This window comes from Zootoca vivipara, chromosome 12 (genome assembly GCF_965207765.1).
Source record: "Zootoca vivipara chromosome 12, rZooViv2.hap1.1, whole genome shotgun sequence".
Classification (NCBI taxonomy): domain Eukaryota; kingdom Metazoa; phylum Chordata; class Lepidosauria; order Squamata; family Lacertidae; genus Zootoca; species Zootoca vivipara.
Window position 1 is genome coordinate 51,017,322 of NC_142595.1, and position 19,720 is coordinate 51,037,041.

The 19,720-nt window shown below is 51.6% G+C and overlaps 1 protein-coding gene across 1 annotated transcript; it reads left to right on the plus strand.

Moving 5' to 3' along the window:
• Positions 1-1,343: 1,343 nt before the first annotated feature.
• DVL2 (dishevelled segment polarity protein 2) lies at positions 1,344-19,410 on the plus strand. The gene is made up of 15 exons (XM_035136145.3): positions 1,344-1,707; positions 2,476-2,545; positions 2,950-3,104; positions 4,129-4,238; positions 4,379-4,511; positions 7,352-7,442; positions 7,707-7,776; positions 9,312-9,451; positions 9,609-9,685; positions 9,774-9,841; positions 10,144-10,278; positions 12,023-12,154; positions 12,342-12,518; positions 14,898-15,122; positions 16,375-19,410. Exons 1-15 carry the CDS (start codon positions 1,478-1,480, stop codon positions 16,845-16,847), a joined length of 2,286 nt encoding a protein of 761 aa, XP_034992036.2. The 5' UTR covers positions 1,344-1,477; the 3' UTR covers positions 16,848-19,410.
• The last annotated feature ends 310 nt before the right edge of the window (positions 19,411-19,720 follow it).

The following is a 19,720-nucleotide window of genomic DNA, read 5'->3' on the forward strand; positions in this document are numbered from 1 at the left end:
CAGAAGGCTGTGATCTTCATTAATGTTCCTTCCTTATAAAACAAAGGCACTGCTTTGGGGAGAGGGGCAGATTGGTGTAGTTGGCCAATGGTAAAGTTCCTTTGCTCTGAATGCGGTCGAACCTTTTTGGCCCATCGGCCACATTTGATGTTGGCCAATACATGTCTTGCGCCATGGCCATGTGTGTATAAACACACACACACGGAGCCCTGCACACAGCATGCACCCACTTCTGTGCAATGGGCTGTGAATCAAGCTGTACTTGCTTCCAGTGTGACTATTGTAGATTTCCATGCCAGCATTCTAGTGGCAGAGCACCTGCTTTGCATTCAAAAGGGCTCAGGCCCAATTTCTGGCAGATCCAGGTAGGTCTAGGCATATGCTATTTTGAAGCCCTGCAGATCCACTGCCAGTTTCCGTTTTAGACAGTCCCGAGTTAACTGCTGCTGCTGCGAAAGGCAGCTTTGTGTGTTCCTAAGTGCCCCTGCTGCCCCTGCGAAGCAGGCCTGGGTGGTCTTATGCATGGCAGGTGAAGGGAATCTTCTCTGGCGGGAGAGGAGAGTCTCTATTTGTTTCTCTGCCATTTAGCAGGCAGCCACCATCCTGTCCATAACAATTGTTCCTTGTGCAAAAGAACTTTCGCAGGATCTGATGTTTGTGTGGGTCTGTGGACTTTCTGCTGTGGCCAAGCTGGAGGTCAGGTCATGGCCTTGGGCTTGGCCTAGGCCTATACTCGCTCCCAGGTCCCTTTTAATACCAACACCGTCTTCTCTCCCTCTCCCGATTCCTTTAAATGCGAGGCCACCCCTCGATCTTCGAAAGGGGAAGCCTCATCATTTTTCGGCCCGGCTCCTGAGCATGTGCAGAGTTTCTGACACCGCCAGAGGCCCCGCCCCCTTCCCAGGGAGCCGTCAGTCTCGTGCTCACGTGACAGGAGGCTGTTCCTGCCGGAGGACAAAGACGGGGAATGTCTTCTTTTTTCGCTCCCGCCCTCCCCTTCCGGGGCGTCACGGACCTCCGCCTCCCCTCATGCCCCGCGGCGTGCCGCGTCATTGCGTGGGTGAGAGTCCCACCACGTGACCGGGGGCTCAGAACACGGCTCTCGCGCACGTGACCCCTTCCTCCCGCGGTTGGCCCAATGAAGGGCAGGGGCGGGGGGAGAAGGGGCCGCCCCTTGTCACGTGCCGCGGCGACTCCGCCTTCCCCTCCCTCCACGTCTGTTTATGCCTAGTGGGAGGAGGACGACGGCGGGAGGAATGAGACGTGAAACGTGATGACGTAGGGACGCTCCGGGAAACGCTGCCGCTGCGCGAGGGGAGTCTCGCGCCGCGCTCCCCGCCAGCCCTCTTCCCCCCCCGCCCCTCCTCCTCCTCCGAACGTTCTCTCCCCGCCTCCTCCCACGTCGGCCGTTTCCTGCCTGTCTGGCGGCGCGGGAGCTGATTGGTGGGCGGGGCGGGCGGACGGGCGCGCGGTTGCCATGGCGCTGGCGGCGGGCCCCGGGCCTGGCTGTGGCGGCGGCGGGGCGGCGGCGATGCCGGCGGCGGCGGCGGGCGAGACGAAGGTGATCTACCACCTGGACGAGGAGGAGACGCCCTACCTGGTCAAGATCCCCGTCCCGGCCGAGCGCATCACCCTGGGCCACGTCAAGGCGGCCCTCGCCCGGCCAGGAGCCAAGTACTTCTTCAAGAGCATGGACCAGGACTTCGGGTACACGAGAGAAAGGGGAGAAGGCAGGGCCACGCAAGGAGAGAAAGACCTCGAGGGGAAAGGGACCCAGGCGTCCGAGAGAGGGAGAGGCACGCCCATCCCTTCAGCTCCTTGGGACCCAGGCGTCCGGGCACACCTTTGTGGTCCCCCAGGTGCTTGGGAGAAGGCCCTCCCCTCACACCGTAGGTGCAAACGCACCCACGGAATTCCCATAAAAGGGCCAAGCGCCCCCCTCCCCACATGTCTGTGCCAGGGCCAGGCACGGTCGAGGGGCCAACCTGGCACTCCTGCCTCACCCAAGAGCCAAGCAAGGGGCTCTGATGTTCTTGAGGAGGGACTCCTTGCCCTCCTTAAGGGGCCTGGGAGACAGCCTTGCCCCCGGCCACCTGGGAGAGAAAGAACACCCAGGAACCCGCCTTTGGTTGCATCTGGCCAGTGGTCCATCTCGTTTCCACATTTACCTGCAGATGCTGCCAGGGGTTGACCTTCTGCCGTGACAGTTGATGTCCTGCTGCTGAGATGTGGCCCTTCCACAGAAAGGGAACCAGCCCTCTGGGAGGCAGGATCCATCCCATCTCCCCCTACCCTCCCACAGGCACAACCGAGTCCCAGGCACCCAGAGCACACCCTTTCTGCATTCTGGCATGCTCGGAGTGGCTTCCTGCTGCTACATAGTTGGGAGTCCCTGGGGGCCACAAGCATCTTGTCGCTTCTTGCTCCTTGGAAGCCCCCCTTTCCTGATTCCCCTTTCTCTTCCTTCTGCTGAAGGGTTGTGAAGGAGGAGATCTCCGATGACAACGCAAAGCTCCCTTGCTTCAATGGCAGAGTCGTTTCCTGGGTATGAAGTTGGCACATCGTCTCGCTGTGGGCACCCTCCCTAGACCTAACTGTGGGTTGGCTTTAGGCCACAGGTCTGGGGTCTTGCTTTGGCTCTGGGTTCAACAGTGGAGGCCTTATATCCTCAAGCCCTGCACCCGGCTGGCCCGTCACCTTTGCCACAGCCATGCTGGCTGGACCTGGTGGGGTGTTCTAGTCCAAAACATCTGGAGGGGCTTGTGGGAGGACAGCCTAGCAGGAGCCTTTGGCCTCATCCAGCAGGGCCCATTTCCTCTACTTAAATTCCTGTGCATTTGGCTTCTGAGGGTTTATTTAGTGCCCAAACAGGTGGTCAGTCTTTGGGGCGCTTAGGAAGGGGGATGATGACATGCTCCTCATTTTACCTTCTCCTTTTCCCTGCCACAGCTTGTGTCATCTGAGAACCCCCAGCCTGAGCTCCCTCCCCCTCCCCCTCCTCCCATAGAGGTACGACCAGAACCTTCGCCACCGCCACCACCCCTTCCTCCATTGCCCGTGGAGCGGACTAGTGGCATTGGGGATTCCCGACCCCCTTCCTTCCAGTGAGTAAGGGGAGACTGAACATGGGCTTTGGGGTTTCCCGCTGGGTGGGTGTGCAATGTTTCTGAGTTCCATTTGCTGGAAACCACAGGGAGAGTGTTCTTGTGCTCGGGTCCTGCTTGCAGGTCCCCCATAATAAGCATCTGGTTGGCCACTGTGAGAACAGGATGCTGGACTAGATGGGTCATGGGCCTGATCCAGCAAGTTATTCCTATGTTCTTACAGTGTTCTTACAGACTACTGCATGCTGCATAAATGGAAATGCAATTTATTTGATTTATGCTTTGTGTCTTCCCCCAGAGGTGCCCAGAGCATAAATCTGTGGTCCTCTTCAGGAAATTTCACAGAGCCAAGTTCACATTTTCTAATTCAGATTTATTAACAAGGCAACCGACTGTAGGTTGTAGTCAAACAGAAGCATACAAACATAAATTATACTTAATAACTATACATCAGGAGTGGCCAACTCCCAAGGGACTGCAATCTACTCATAGAGTTAAAAACTGGCAGTTGTCTACCCACATTTTTGGGGTTCAGGTCAAAGTTGTTCAGCTTTATTTAGGGAGCGGGAAAGCCCCTTTTTGGGGGTGCAGGGCAAAGATGTTGAGCTTTTCCAGGAGAGCAAAAGTTGCTTCCTTGAGAGGAGCCAGTTATCTACCAGTGATCTACCACAGACGTCCAGTGATCTACCAGTAGATCATGATCTACCTGTTGGACATGCCTACTATACATCAATATAAGATCTTGGCCTGTACAATATATTATTGTTTTATTTATTAAATTTGTATACCATCCTTTATCCAAAGATCACAGGGTGGTTCATAACATTAGGAACGTAACATTTTCCTTAACAACATGAGGGGGGAAATACTTTATCCAATTGGTTATTCTTTTCTGAGCCAAGCTTGAGGGGATGTACTTGAGGGTTTCCTGAACAAGGGACTTGGGGAGGTGCCCATTCTTGAACTCTGGTAGGTACTGTTGTGATACAGTTCAGTGGTGGAGGCCCTTTCCCTGCCTTTGCAGCCCAAACATCTCCAGCAGCCACGAGAACCTGGACCACGAAACTGAGACTGAGTCGGTTGTGTCGCTGAGGCGGGAGCGGCCACGCCGCAGGGAGAGCATGGAGCACGGAGGTCAGTGGCCGCCTGGGAGCACAAACTCCGGAGTCTCTTCTCTGTGGGCTGCAGGGGAGGGTGTGTGTGTGTGTGTGTGAAGTGGCCGTTTTGTGAGTCCACCTTAAGCTTCTCTGCTTGCCTTTAAAATAAATAACTAGGTGGGCACCGGCTAAACGGGCAGTCCCGCATGGAGCGGCACCTGGCTGGGTATGAGAGCTCCTCCACCCTGCTGACCAGCGAACTTGAGACCACCAGCCTCTGTGACTCTGATGATGATGACACCATGAGCAGGTGAGGGGCAGAAATGGGCTGGCATTTTCGGTTGGAAATGCTTCTTCTGGGATCTGTGGAGGGTGGGGTCTCCTCTGAAACAAGTCTTGCTTTTCAGGGGCTCTCGAGACTCTTCCTGTCCCGTAATCTCCCCAAGAGCATTGCAAAGCCAGGAACCCTCACCTCTTGGCCCTAGGCAGTGTGGTGTAGTGGTTAGAGTGTCCGACTAGGATGTGGAAGAGACCAGGGTTCAAATCGCCACTCACCCAGGGAATTCACTGGGTGACCTTGAGCCAGCCATCACCTCTTAGCTTAGCCTACCTCCCAGAGCTGTGCCTGATGCCAAGACGATGAAAGGTGGGATTTGCCTCACGCCAGGCTGGGAAGCGGAGAGATTCGCCCAGGCACAGGGTGTCAAAGAAGGGAAGGGCCCTGCCATCTAGCAGGAGTGAAAACTTGCACTTTACTGGCTGCTAAATACAGCCGTGCTTTGGAAGTCAACTGGAATCCGTTCCAGAAGTTCATTCGAAAACCAAATCGTAGCTTCTGATTGGCTGCAGGAAGCTCCTGCAGCCAATTAGAAGCCACGGAAGTCCTGTCGGACGTTCAGGTTCGAAAAGAACGTTCGCAAACCGAAACACGTCACTTCTGGGTTTGTGGCGTTCGGGAGCCAATACGTCCAAGTTTCAAGGCATTCGGGATCCAAGGTACGTCTGTATGTCACTTGACCAAAGGAAGGAATTTGCCTTGGCTGCGTTAAGAATTGGGTGTGAAATCCCTGGTCCCACCTGTGTATAAGCCTTGGAGGGTTCATGATTCTCAGGTGTGCACCAGGCCTTGCTGCACACCTGGCCCCTTTCTCAATTCTGGGTGATGAGCTCTATTTGGGCTCTCTTGGCCAGCTGACCTCTTTTTGGCTTGTGTGATTTGCAGCAAGCCAGCTAGGGAAGGGTCTCTCTTACTTTTGTGACCAGACCGGCGTAGTGCAGCCTGCTTGCCGCTGTGCCGCACACTTTGGTGCACCCCCTCCCCTCTTTGCTCACCTGCTTCTCTTTCCGGGAACGTTTGGGTCCATGCCAAAAGTTGGGGTAGGCAAACCTCTTGGCAGACGAGAAGCCCTTTTTTGCTGGATGGCTTCCTGGCCTTAAGACCTTACCGTGAGGATGCTGATAGCTAGGAGGTGGAAGGGAGAGACTTTGCCAACAAAACAAGAATGGCAGGTGAAAATGTTTGAATATGCAGAACTGGCAAAAATGACCGGGAGAATTAGGAATCAAACAACCCAAAAGTTCAGTAAAGAATGGGATAATTATAGAGCATGTTTTTAAAAAATTGTTCCCATACGAAACCTTTAACATGCTTTGACTAACTCTCGCAATATAATATGGTAGAAAGAATACAGGCAACATATCTTAAGTTAATTGAGGAATGCAGTTATTGAGGAATGCAGTTATTGAGGAAACGAAGGACCCATGCTGTGAGAGGTGGAAGTCTGACTTAAAGGATGGAAGAACTTTATTTTATTTTGTTGTTGTTGTTTAGTCATTTAGTCGTGTCCGACTCTTCGTGACCCCATGGACCAGAGCACGCCAGGCACTCCTGTCTTCCACTGCCTCCCGCAGTTTGGTCAAACTCATGTTCGTAGCTTCGAGAACACTGTCCAACCATCTTGTCCTCTGTCGTCCCCTTCTCCTAGTGCCCTCAATCTTTCCCAACACCAGGGTCTTTTCCAGGGAGTCTTCTCTTCTCATGAGGTGGCCAAAGTATTGGAGCCTCAGCTTCACGATCTGTCCTTCCAGGGAGCACTCAGGGCTGATTTCCTTAAGAATGGATAGGTTTGATCTTCTTGCAGTCCATGGGACTCTCAAGAGTCTCCTCCAGCACCATAATTCAAAAGCATCAATTCTTCGGCGATCAGCCTTCTTTATGGTCCAGCTCTCACTTCCATACGTCACTACTGGGAAAACCATAGCTTTAACTATACGGACCTTTGTCGGCAAGGTGATGTCTCTGCTTTTTAAGATGCTGTCTAGGTTTGTCATTGCTTTTCTCCCAAGAAGCAGGCGTCTTTTAATTTCGTGACTGCTGTCACCATCTGCAGTGATCAAGGAGCCCAAGAAAGTAAAATCTCTTACTGCCTCCATTTCTTCCCCTTCCATTTGCCAGGAGGTGATGGGACCAGTGGCCATGATCTTGGTTTTTTTGATGTTGAGCTTCAGACCATATTTTGCGCTCTCCTCTTTCACCCTCATTAAAAGGTTCTTTAATTCCTCCTCGCTTTCTGCCATCAAGGTTGTGTCATCTGCATATCTGAGGTTGTTGATATTTCTTCCAGCAATCTTAATTCCGGCTTGGGATTCATCTAGTCCAGCCTTTCGCATGATGAATTCTGCATATAAGTTAAATAAGCAGGGAGACAATATACAACCTTGTCGTACTCCTTTCCCAATTTTGAACCAATCAGTTGTTCTATATCCAGTTCTAACTGTATTTTATTTATATGTAACATTTATTTTTTGGTAACATTTTGCTTTCTGTGTAACATATTTTTGCAAGCTGTTGGATTTTTTTACTTATGTGACGCAATAGTTAAATTTGATAAAATATACCGTATTTTTCCGTGTAAAAGACTAGGTTTTTCCCCTAAAGAATAATGTCAAGAATTAGGGGGGGGCGTCTTCTACACGGGGGCACCCCCACATTTTCTTAAATCTGAGTCTCCCAAAATAGGGGGCATCTGATACATGAGGGCATCTTATAGACAGAAAAATACAGTATATATATTCAAAGACTTTATCACCATTGCACCCCTGGCCTGGCAGTTGGGGTTCAAGGTCTTTCTCCCCCTCTTCCCTGGGCAGGTTCAGCAGCTCCACGGAGCAGAGCAGCGCCTCTCGCCTCCTCAAGCGCCACCGTAGGCGGCGGAAGCAGCGCCCGCCACGTCTGGAGCGGGTAGGTTGGCATGGGGTGGGGAGTCTGCAGTGGCCATGTGGCTTGCTGTTCCACGGGTGATGGAGGAGGCAGGATCTCGTCTTGCATGGAGGGAGAGAGGAATAAGCTTTAAGGGGGGGGGCTGATCCTCACTCTGATCTCCCCCTTTGCTTGAGGGTTTCCAACAGGTGTCTTGTTGGCTGCTATACTAGAGTAGATGGGCCGTTGGCCTGACCCTGCAGCCAGGCTCTTCTGAGGTCCCTCTCCTTACTCCTTTCTTTTCAGACGTCGTCCTTCAGCAGCGTCACTGACTCGACCATGTCTCTCAACATCATCACTGTTACCCTGAACATGGGTAAGGGCAGTGCTTTTTTTCTGGGGGACGCAGGGGGGTGCATACGCCTAAACATTTTGTGAATCTAAGTTGGCCTCATTGGGGGGGCAGTATTTCAATACAGTGGTACCTTGGTTCTCGAACTTAATCCGTTCCGGAAGTCCGTTCCAAAACCAAAGCGTTCCAAAAGCGAGGCGCGCTTTCCCATAGAAAGTAATGCAAAACGGATTAATCCGTTCCCGACTTTTAAAAGCAACCCCTAAAACAGCAATCTGACTTGGATTTTACTATCTAACGAGACCATTGAGCCATAAAATGAAAGCAATCAACAATGTACTGCAGTCACACAATCTATCAATCAGTAGCTGAACTGGGTTCCACAGAGTCACAAAAACCAAAAAAAGAGCCACAAAAAGGCAAAATAAATAGCAAAAACAGACAGACCTCAGCGTAACACTTCAAACAGAAGCATGGCACTCAAATCAGAAGCATAGTACTAGTTACAGGTAGGTAGCTGTGTTGGTCTGACGCAGTCAAAACAAAATAAAAAAATCCTTCCAGTAGCACCTTAGAGACCAACTAAGTTTGTCATGGGTATGAGCTTTCGTGTGCATGCACACTTCTTCAGATAATGAAAGCTCATACCTATGACAAATTTAGTTGGTCTCTAAGGTGCTACTGGAAGGATTTTTTTTATTTTGTTTTAAATCAGAAGCATAACACTCAAAACGGAAGCGTGGCACTCAAAATGGAAGCATAACCTCAAAACGGAGTACATTCGACTTCCAAAAAAAGTTCGCAGACCGGAACACTTGCTTCTGGGTTTGCAGTGTTTGGATTCCAAGTTGTTTGAGAACCGAGGTGCCACTGTATGAGTAGGAAAATGAGAGTACCCCTAAACATTTTTTTAGAAAAAAAGCACTGGGTATGGGAGCGGTCGGTTGGGGTGGGGCGGTTTAGGTGAGAGAGAGAGACTTGAAATGGAAAGGGCTGAGTGGCCAAAATGGGGGGTTGCAGAGGCAATGGAAGGCAGGGCTGTGTGTGTGAGCGAATCCCTATAAGGGAGAGGGTCTGTAGGCTGGCTAGCTGAACAGCAGAATGCCAGAACAGGCACACTGCAAACAGAGTTCTTCCGGTGGGCATAGCATCTCTTCTCTACTTTTATGAGAAAGTAAGGCATGAACCTGCCAGGGGTGGTTAAGGGGTAGATGGGATGGGGGAGCCAAGTTTGTTGGACTCTCAATTCCCAGCCAGCAGGGCCAATGCTCAGGGATGATTGGGGGGGGGGGGTAACCACATGTGGCTTCCTCTCACGTTGACTTGGGTGGTCCACCAACCCTCCTCTCCTGATCTGCCCTCCTCAGTTTCTTCGTTTATTAGAACCATTGGAAGGGACCCCGAGGGCCGTTCAGTCCAACTCCCTGCAGTGCAAGAATCACAGCTAAAAAAATGTCTGACAGGCTGCCATCCAGCCTCTGTTTCTAAATCTCCCACCACCTTCTAGTTAATTGATGAACTGACCTCCTTCATTCTCTCCCCACCTTTTTCCTGAGCAGAAAAGTACAATTTCCTGGGCATCTCCATCGTGGGGCAAAGCAACGAGCGAGGGGACGGGGGCATCTACATTGGCTCCATCATGAAGGGTGGCGCGGTGGCGGCAGACGGCCGGATCGAGCCCGGGGACATGCTGCTGCAGGTGAGCCTGGTGGCTGGGGGGGGGGTGGGGAGAGGACCTTCCTCAAAGCCCTTGGGGAGCTTCCTTCCCATGGGGGGGGCCCTGGAGGTTTCTCACCTGCCTCCCGCGTTCGGATAAGCCGGCCTAGCGGTGCTTGTTTCTTCTCTGCCCCCCCCAGGTCAACGACATCAATTTTGAGAACATGAGCAACGACGACGCCGTGAGGGTTTTGCGGGAGATTGTCCACAAGCCGGGGTGAGTGGGCTTTCTCCCCCGAGCGCCCTCTTTCTTGAGCTGCCTTGCGGGGGCAGCCTGGAGCTCACGGCTCACCTTTCCTTTGCAGCCCGATTGTGCTGACAGTGGCCAAGTGCTGGGACCCCTCCCCGCAAGGCTATTTCACCCTGCCTAGAAGTAAGTGGTTGACACCCGTGTCCCCCCCCCCAAACCCTCGAGAGGCTTTGCTCTGACTCCGCCGGACCCAAAAGGAGTGAAATGGACTGCCAAGCCAAAGCAGGCCATAGGTTTCCCCGTCCCCCAAACCTAAGATGTTTTGCCAAACAGCCGGGCCTGCACGGGCAGAGTTTGGGCTCCGGATCGGGAAATGTCCTGGTTCTAGGGCCTAGACTCTGGGATGGGGGAGAGCAGGGCAGGGCCGGAGGCTTGGTTCGCTGGGAGTTTCCTAAGGCTTCTTCCCTGTCTTGTGTTGCGTCCAGATGAGCCAATCCAGCCCATCGACCCAGCGGCTTGGGTGTCCCATTCAGCTGCCCTGACTGGGGCCTTTGCTGCCTACCCTGGGAGCAGCTCGATGAGCACAATCACCTCGGGGACCTCCGTCACTGAGACTGAACGTGAGTGACCCATTCCTCGCTCTGCCCTGATCATTACCCCGGGGGGGGGGAGGACAGGGGCAGAAGGAGGTGTAAGCCCTCTTCTGAAAATCTCTGTGGCCCCCCCTTTCAAGAAACACCAAGTGTCTGCTGCTGGACCACACTGTTGTAGGTTAAAAAAATAAACCCAGCGGGATGAATGCAATCCCATACCTGGCGTATTTAAAAGCAGTTACAAAGCGCGTAACTTTTTTTTTATATAAAAAAACACCTTTAAGCAGTATATAATATAGAAGAACAAACAGTATTCTTTGAGTAAAAATTCAGTCTAAATCCAATAAATCAGTGGTACGAAGCATATTTAAAAGGATAGAAAAGCTAATACAGTGGTACCTTAGTTTAAGAACAGCTTAGTTTATGAGCAACTTGGATTAAGAACGCTGCAAACCCAGAAGTAGGTGTTTTGGTTTGTGAACTTTGCCTTGGAAGAAGAACACTTCCTGTTGAGTGTGTTCCATTTGTAGATTGAGTCCCCCGCTGCTATGGGAAAGCACGCCTTGGTTTAAGAACAGACTTCTGGAACGGATTAAGTTCGTAAACCAAGGTACCACTGTAACAGAATCCAGGCATATAAAGCAGTTTAGTCTTATGGGTCTGGGAAAGCAAAAAGGCCAGTCTTTACAAGACGGCAGAAGCAACGGATGGATGCTTTGCTGCTTCGCATATGAGAAGGACTTTCTGGTGGAAATGCCCCTTCTTTGGGTCACCACCTTATGATATTCTGCTGGATGTGATGCAGCGAGCAAAATTTGCCCAGGCAATCCAAGACTTTGCGCCACCATGTCCCAGGTTTTTGGATTAAGAAGGTTATTAGCCCTGAATGTTGGAAGATTCAGGAGAGATAAATGAGTACTTCACGCAGTGCATAGATAAACTATGGAACTCCTTCCAGCAGGAAGGAATGATAGCCACCAACAGACTTGACAAATTCGCGGAGGAAGACAGGACTCTCAGTGGCTGTAGCCAGGATAGCTGTGCTTTGCCTCCAGAGTTGCCACCAATGCTTCTGAACGTCAGTTGCTGGAAAATGCAGGAGGAGAGAGTGTTTTTTTCTTTTTCTTTCACGTTGTTTTTATAGGCAGGATTATCTTAAGTCTCCCATCTCACTTTCTTGTTTCTGGGTCATTCGCACCAATTGTCTCATTTGTCTTGCACATCCACAGAAGATCCCAGGATCTGAGCATTTTCCACACCTTTCCCTCAACGTTCTTTCTCCCCACCCTCCCCCCAAAAATACATTTAATTGGGTGTTGATAATGACAAATAGGTACAGGAAAAAGAAAGAAAAATAAGTTTTTTTAAAAAAAACCTCAGTCGTCACAATTGTCAATAATGAAATGTAAAGTTCAGCTCTGCGATTTTCTGAGTCGGTGGTACAACATTTCAAGAGGAAAGGGGCATTGTGGCCCATGATTACAAAGAGCTCCGTAGTCTGAATCATAACGATTTCAATATTTTTATTTTTAAAAATATATAGAAAAAGTAGACACTCTGATAGACCTGTGGGACTTGAGCTGCTGCGTTTGCCATTTTATTTTTATTTTTATTTTATATGCAAAGAAGACAATCTGGCCCCTGGGCACTTTTAGCTGCTGCAGAAAAATGATGCCTCAGCTCCCCTGGGGAAAAGCTCCCTCGGGATCTCGCATCCCAGGGAGTTTGACGGAGGGCTCTTTTTCCCTTTCCCCTGCCGTCCGACATTCAGGCTTTGACGACTTCAACCTGTCCATCCACACCGACATGGCCTCCGTCACCAAGGCCATGGCTTCCCCAGAGTCGGGCCTGGAGGTCCGCGACCGCATGTGGCTCAAGATCACCATCCCCAACGCTTTCCTAGGTACCGTGCTGAGGAGCGGGGCAGGCGGGAGGGTGGGTGGCCTGCCGCCTGAACAGGAGGAAGCGGGATTCCCCTCCAACAGACCCTGAAGTGAAGGACGCATGCAGCCCTCCCTGGCAGCCTAGCTTGCCCCCACCCCACCCCACCCCCGGCTCTCTCCCTCACCCCTGTCCCCCACCCCTCCCAGGCTCGGATGTGGTGGACTGGCTGTACCACCACGTGGAGGGCTTCCAGGACCGCCGAGAGGCCCGCAAGTACGCTAGCAACCTCCTGAAGGCCGGCTTCATCCGCCACACGGTCAACAAGATCACCTTCTCCGAGCAGTGCTACTACATCTTTGGAGACTTCAGCGGCTGCGAAAACTGTAAGGAGGGGGAAAAAAAAGGCTTGGCTCAGAACTGCAGCTCTGCTCCAGCCTCCCCCAAGTTCTGTCCGTCTTCCTTCCTTCCGTTCTCTTTCACTTTCTCTGTCTCTCTATCTGTTCTGAATTACAATTCCCATCATCCCCAACCCATGTGGATGTATAACAGTAGAATCATAGAATCATAGAGTTGGAAGAGACCACAAGGGCCATCCAGTCCAACCCCCTGCCAAGCAGGAAACACCATCAAAGCATTCCTGACAGATGGCTGTCAAGCCTCTGCTTAAAGACCTCCAAAGAAGGAGACTCCGCCACACTCCTTGGCAGCAAATTCCACTGCCAAACAGCTCTTACTGTCAGGAAGTTCTTCCTAATGTTTAGGTGGAATCTTCTAACTTGTAGTTTGAATCCATTGCTCCGTGTCCGCTTCTCTGGAGCAGCAGAAAACAACCTTTCTCCCTCCTCCATATGACATCCTTTCATATATTTGAACATGGCTATCATAGAATAGAATAGAATAGAAATAGAAATACTATATTGTCACTGTACCACTTGTTTACAGTGAGATTAAACGAGCCCCCCTCCCCCCCCACAATCTCTCAGTCCTTGTTACGCTCTGTGTGCTGTCGTACGACCTCCAACCCCGAACGTCAGCTGCAATGTTGCTGTCTTCCACTCAGCAGCCTCACGGCCCGCGGGTAGAAACTGTTCTTTAACCTGTTGGTGCGGCTTATCGTGTTCCTATATCACCTGCCCGAGGGGCAGGAGATTAAAAAGGTGCTGGCCAGGGTGTGAGTCATCCCTGAGAATGTTCCTCGCTCTTCCGAGGCAACCGTCTCCTGCGATGACATCTAGCGGATTCAGGGGACAGCCCACGATATCCTGTGCTGTCTTCACCGCACACTTCTCTGTCCATGGCTGTCAAACCAGCACGCCACACCGTAATGCAGTATGAGAGAACACTTTCGATCGTGGACCGATAGAAGGAGATCATTAGTTTGCTGTCCAGCCTCGTTCTTTCGCAAGACCCTAAGGAAACGAAGTCCCTGTTGGGCCTTCCTAACCGCCTGGGCTGTATTGACCTTCCAAGTTACAGTAGGTCTTCACTAAGATGGACTCCCAGGTATTTAAACAGTGCGCCTGTTGGAAGTTGTGGTCAAAAACACCTGGAACCAAACTAAGAGGCACTCCCCACATTCCTAATGGGAGCGCAGCAGTGAAGGTTGCTTGGAGTGCAAGTAAAACCCGGTCCAGACATGCTCAGAGGCGCACTGTTCTTAATTCCTTCAAATAGGTTCTGAGCATTCAACCTGGATGCCCCCCCCCAGCCCAAGAGAAGAGACGATTAAGGCAAAGGATGGAAACATCTGGAAGCTGCTCACAGCCACGGACTTTTTTGAATTTTCCGAGCGCTCCGTCCCATAGTTTGCCAGACCGTGGAATACAAACGCACACTAAATTGCACTGCTGAATTAGACCGTATGGTCAGTCCAAGCCGGCTCGGCTGAGATGGTCTTGGGTTCCTCCCAGGCAGGCTGTGACATAGGCGAGTCCTGAGGAGGAGAATAACACAGGTTGTTTTAGTTGCTAAATCTCTCCCTCATCCCTGTTTAATTGTCTCCAGGATTGATCTGTGCCTCATTCCTTTCCATTTCATCCTTTAAAAAAATAATAATTATTATTATTAGTTTTTCATTTACAGCAGTCCAATAATAGCCTCATTATAACAATGCCAAATTATAATGCAAATCCTAATACAAACCATTCAAATACCAAATTACCGGTACATATTTTTGATGCCCCCCCCCTTTGCGGGCTAGAAATGATGGTTTGATGGTTTACTTTATTTCTGCGTTCCAAAATCTTGCTGATTTCAATTCCTGTCGTAATAGCAATCCCTTCTACAACAGCTGCAATATTCATAACTTCTATTCTTGTTGACACATTAAGTAATTTATAAGACTACAGGTGAAGATCTACTGTATCGATGTTCTTCCCGTGTGTGATATTTATTCTGTCCATGATGTTTCTTCCTGTCCTTTTTCATTCCTTAGCCCCCCACCGTTCTGCTTGATAGCCGAAAGCCGGTTTGAGTGCCTTGCTCTGGGCTTCCTCTTTGCATGGAGGAGAGGGAGCTATCAATGGCCACTAACCATGGTGGTTGTGGTCTTTCTGAATTCCAGTTGCAGGAAACCACAGGAGGAGGGGGAGAGGGCTCTTTCTGGTCAGATCCTGCTTTCGGGTTCCCCTCTGGGGCATCTGCTTGGCCCCTGTGGGAACAGGGTGCTGGACCAGATGGGCCTGATCCAGCAGCCATTGTCTTTACATTTTCTCCACTTGGATGGACTCCTCATTCCCTGTTTCTTCCTCCTCTTTCTCCAGACATGGCCAACCTCTCCCTCAACGACAACGACGGCTCCAGCGGCGCCTCCGACCAGGACACCTTGGCCCCGCTGCCCTTGCCGGGCGCCACCCCCTGGCCTCTGATGCCCACCTTCTCTTACCAGTACCCGGCGCCGCACCCCTACAGCCCCCAGCCCCCACCTTACCATGAGCTCTCTTCCTACAGCTACGGCATGGGGAGTGCCGGCAGCCAGCACAGTGAAGGTAGGGTGGGGGGCAGCCCTGGATCTTGTCTGGCCCTTTTATTGTGTTTACAAATGGCCCTCGCTCAGAGTCATAGGAGAGTTGGAAGGGTCATCTAGGCAAAGCCCCTGCAATGCAGGAATCTTTTGCCCAACATGGGCCTCGAACTCTCGACCCTGAGATTAAGAGTGTCAAACTTTTCCAATTGCTATATTGGGGTATCAGGGCTGCGGGCTGCCCAGTGGGAGCTGTTGGGTCCCCCAGTTGGGACAAGCAGTTCCCAGCCTTGCATGATGTCCAGTCACGAGCAAGGGCCCTTCGGGATTTTCTCAATGAATGAGTGAAGGCCTTGTGTGAGTGTCTGGAGGCGGTTGGAGGATGGATGGCGGCTAACAGATTGAAGTTGAGTCCTGACAAGACAGAAGTACTGTTTTGGGGGGACAGGGCGGGCGGGTGTGGAGGACTCCCTGGTCCTGAATGGGGTAACTGTGCCCCCGAAGGACCAGGTGCGCAGCCTGGGAGTCATTTTGGACTCACAACTGTCCATGGAGGCTCAGGTCAATTCTGTGTCCAGGGCAGCTGTCTACCAGCTCCATCTGGTACACAGGATGAGACCCTCCCTGCCCGCAGACTGTCTCTCCAGAGTGGTGCATGCTCTGGTTATCTCCCGCTTGGACTACTGCCATGCGCTCTACATGGGGCTACCTTTGAAGGTGACCCGGAAACTACAACTAACCCAGAATGCGGCTGGTGACTGGCGAGCGGCTGCTGAGACCACATAACACCAGTCCTGAGAAATCTGCATTGGCTCCCAGGACATTTCTGGGCACAATTCAAAGTGTTGGTGCTGACCTTGAAAGCCCTAAACGGCCTCAAAGGCCCAGTATACCTGAAGGAGCGTCTCCACCCCCATTTTCCAGCCTGGACACTGAGGTCAAGCTCTGAGGGCTTTTTGGCAGTTCCCTCCCTGCAAGAAGTGAGGTTACAGGGAACCAGGTAGAGGGCCTTCTTGGTGGTGGCGCCCGCCCTGTGGAACGCCCTCCCATCAGATGTCAAGGAAATAAACAACTATCTGACTTTTAGAAGACATCTGAAGGCAGCCCTGTTTAGGGACCTTTTGAACTTTTGATATTTTATCGTGTTTTGATTTATGCTTTGTGTCTTCCCCCAGACAAAAAATCATTGTTTTGTGAGGCAGACAGCCGCCAACAACAACTAAGTATTATTATTAGAGAGTGGGTAAACATTGCTTCTCCTCTCTCCTTTTCTGCAGGCAGCCGGAGCAGTGGGTCCAACCGCAGTGACGGCGGTGGCAGTGGGGCTGGCCGAGGGGCCAGCAAGCCCAAGGAGGAGAAGGCGGGGGCTGACTCCAAGTCCGGCAGCGGCAGCGAGTCGGAGTACTCCATCCGCAGCGGCAGCCAGCGCGGTGGGGTGACGGTGGGGCCCGGCGGGGAGGGGGCTTCCCAGCGCAGCCAGCACAGCCTGGGGGGTGGCAGCATCCGTTCCCACCACTCCCTCCACGCGGCCTACGCGGCCCCAGGGGGCATCCCCCTGGCTTACAACCCCATGGTGGTCATGATGGTACCGCCCCCCGCCCCACCCTCAGCAGCTGCGGCCGCCGTACAGCCCCCCGGGGCCCCTCCGGTGCGCGACCTGGGCTCGGTGCCCCCCGAGCTGACGGCCAGCCGCCAGTCGTTCCACATGGCCATGGGGAACCCCAGCGAGTTCTTTGTCGACGTGATGTGAACTCGCTGGGGCCCCTGAGCCCCACCTTGCGCTCACCGCCGTGGCCTCCGTCCTCAGAGCCTTCCACAACCCTCTGACCTCTGCCGGGGCTTTGTGCCCCCCCCCCCACACACACGCCACAAGAGAGCCTTTTGGATGGACCCAAACATTTGCTTCTTGCCACCAGTTGGCACAACGCTGACCGGCTGGTCCGCTGACTCGGCCAGAAGCAATGTGGTCCCCATCCACGGCATGGCACTTTTGTGGCTCAGCTTAGGGCTCGCGTGACCCACGCCTGCCTTGCCAGCATTTTTTCCTTCACCAGCAAAACCGTTTGCCTTCATCCCGCGATTAGCTGCTTGTCACACGTGGCCACAGGAGATGGCTTGACAGGTCCTCTCTAGTTTATTGCGCTCAGATGGCTCCGCCTTCCATATTGTGAGCCGTCTTTTTAACCTTTTTTTTTTAGTACCGTGGCTGGCTTGGCCACTTTTTAATCATGTGACTCAGGTCTCTAGAATCATGTGACCTCTGCCTCCTGTTTTGTATCTGCCTTGAACTGGTGTCCTCTGAATTTTGGCCCCCCTCAAGTTCCGTGGTCAAGTGGCCACCTTGGAATGTCACATGACCCAGGGCAATGGCCCAGGACTTCCTGTCACATGACCTGATCTGTTCTATGGTTTTGTGAGCAGGTGAGTCTCGATGCCTCCGCTTCTTAGTGGAAGAGTAGATTCATTTGATCCCCATCCCTGCACCCCACTTGAGGATCCCCAAAAAAACCCGGTGTCAATGAAGTGCTCATTTTGTTTTGTGCTGTTTCGTTTATTTTCTATGAAAGAGGAAACTTTCTTAATTTTTTTTATTCGTGTTTTGGCGTTAAGTTGGTTCATTTTTTATTAAAAAAACCCACCTACCTTTTGTATAAAAGTCTTCCCCCCTCCCGCCCCAGATCTCATTTTTACACTACATCCCCACCCCCACCCCACCCCAAATGTGAGATCATTCTTTTTGGGTTTCTTTATCGTGTGTTTCTAACACTACAACTCTTTGCATTTTGAAGGGTTTACAACCAAAGTGTCACTGGCAACGCTTGATTCCAGGGTCGCTGCCAGAATTGTGCTCTTTGCCCTGTTTGTAATAGAAAATGTCTTTGTTTCCTTTGCAGCCTGTTGCTGTTTCAGCTGCTAAACTTTTCCATCCCGTGTGGGGGGCGGAGGTAACTTGAGGCAAAATCCCAACATCCTTTGCCCCCCCCTTTCAATCCCAGGGAAAGACCAGGCTATTGATGGGGGGTAGGAGTCCTTTTGGTTCTAGGGCCCAGAGTTCAGATTCCATCTTCAGGCTGCACATCTTGCGATGTAGGTGGGCAGGAGAGCAAACCTGCAAATTGTCGTAGTATGCCCTAAAACCAGGTTTTATGGGGGCCCGGGCAGATTGTGCCCGCTTTGCTCCTTCCCTCTCAAGCTGGGGAGAAAGAAACCACAATTCCTGCCTTAGTATTATGTCCGACCCCAGGGATTGTAGTCTCTCTAGCATTGCCATATCTTAAGAGCAAAAAAGAGGACACCCCGAGCTGGAGAAATAGGTGTGCGGGTACGAGCGTGCGGAGCCTCCCGAGCCCTTGCCTCCCCAAAAACCTGGACATTTCCTTTTAAATGTAAAAATCCGCCCGGATGGGCATGTTGCCCCCCCCCAAAAAAGAGGACATAACTGGCTTTTCCCGGACATATGTCAACCCTACTCTAGGGCCAAATAAGAAAGGAATCTTCATTTTTTTAATCCCAGGAGCGAATTGGGCTCATGCAAAGTAAAGGCCTGGTTTTGTAGCTTTTGGAACACGCGAGTGAATCGGGGTGGAATATTTTGGGGTGCGTGCAACACCTTCAGGGCCTTTCTAACCAGGGATGCCCCAGGATAAGAGCTGAGAGCTGAGATTCCTCGATACTTCCATCCTCCCGGTTTCAGAAGCCAGGCCAAGGGACTCTTGCAGAAGGAAACCTTTTCCTCACCTGGATGGGAAGGTGTTTCGGCCGGCTGTGCTGCGCCTCTCACCGTTTCCACACCCAAGTGCAGAGCATGGATGTTGAAATTTGCCTCTTGTCACCTCCTGAGCGGTGCTAGGTAGTATGTTGGTCTCGCTTCCTGTTCTCTCTCTCTTTTTAACTCTCCTGTCGCTGCTCCGTCCGGAGTTGTAGCAATTCTATCCCCTGAATCCTGCAGTCTCTCATCCGGGGAAGAAGGTAAAAAGTGGGAGGGAGGAGGAGAGGGATTCAAACCCGCCCCCCGCCTCCCTCCCCAAACAGGGTACGAACTTCCTCTTCAATGGTGCTACTTCCTTGCAGCCTGCACGTTCCTGCGAGTCTTTTGTCTCTAGGTTGCAGCAGGAGACACCCCCCTAGGGATTGGGCCCCCCCTCTCGAGTATTTAGCCCTCCCCTCTCTCTAGGGGCCTGGGTGTGTGTGTGCGTGCGTGTGATCGGTAGCAGATAACTATTTTGTAATAACATATTTATTTTTTAGCTCTTTTGTGTACAAAAAAAACACCATTCAGTAATAATTAAAAAAAAACACCTAATAAAACCAAAGTGTGTCAAGTCGTGCGTTTTGTTTACGTGATGCTCGGAGAGGTGTTTTTTTTTGGTGTGTGTGTGTAAACTGGATGGCAAGATTCGGAATTAGTGCTTCAGGCATTTTTCAGTTCTTTGGCAGAAACCGGTCTTTGATACTCAAGGACAGGGGTCAGCAAACTTTTTCAGCAGGGGGCCAGTCCACTGTCTCTCAGACCTTGGGGGGGGGGGCGACTATCTCTCTCTCTCTCTCTATATATATATATATATTTATGAACGAATTCTATGCCCCACAAATAACCCAGAGATGCATTTTAAATAAAAGCAC

Coding starts and splice junctions, on each gene's coding strand:
- DVL2 (XM_035136145.3), top strand. CDS start 1,478: ATGGCGCTGGCGGCGGGCCCCGGGCCTGGCTGTGGCGGCGGCGGGGCG. Junction 4,239..4,378: donor GGAGAGCATGGAGCACGGAG/GTCAGTGGCCGC, acceptor ATAAATAACTAG/GTGGGCACCGGCTAAACGGG. Junction 12,519..14,897: donor CTTCAGCGGCTGCGAAAACT/GTAAGGAGGGGG, acceptor CTCTTTCTCCAG/ACATGGCCAACCTCTCCCTC.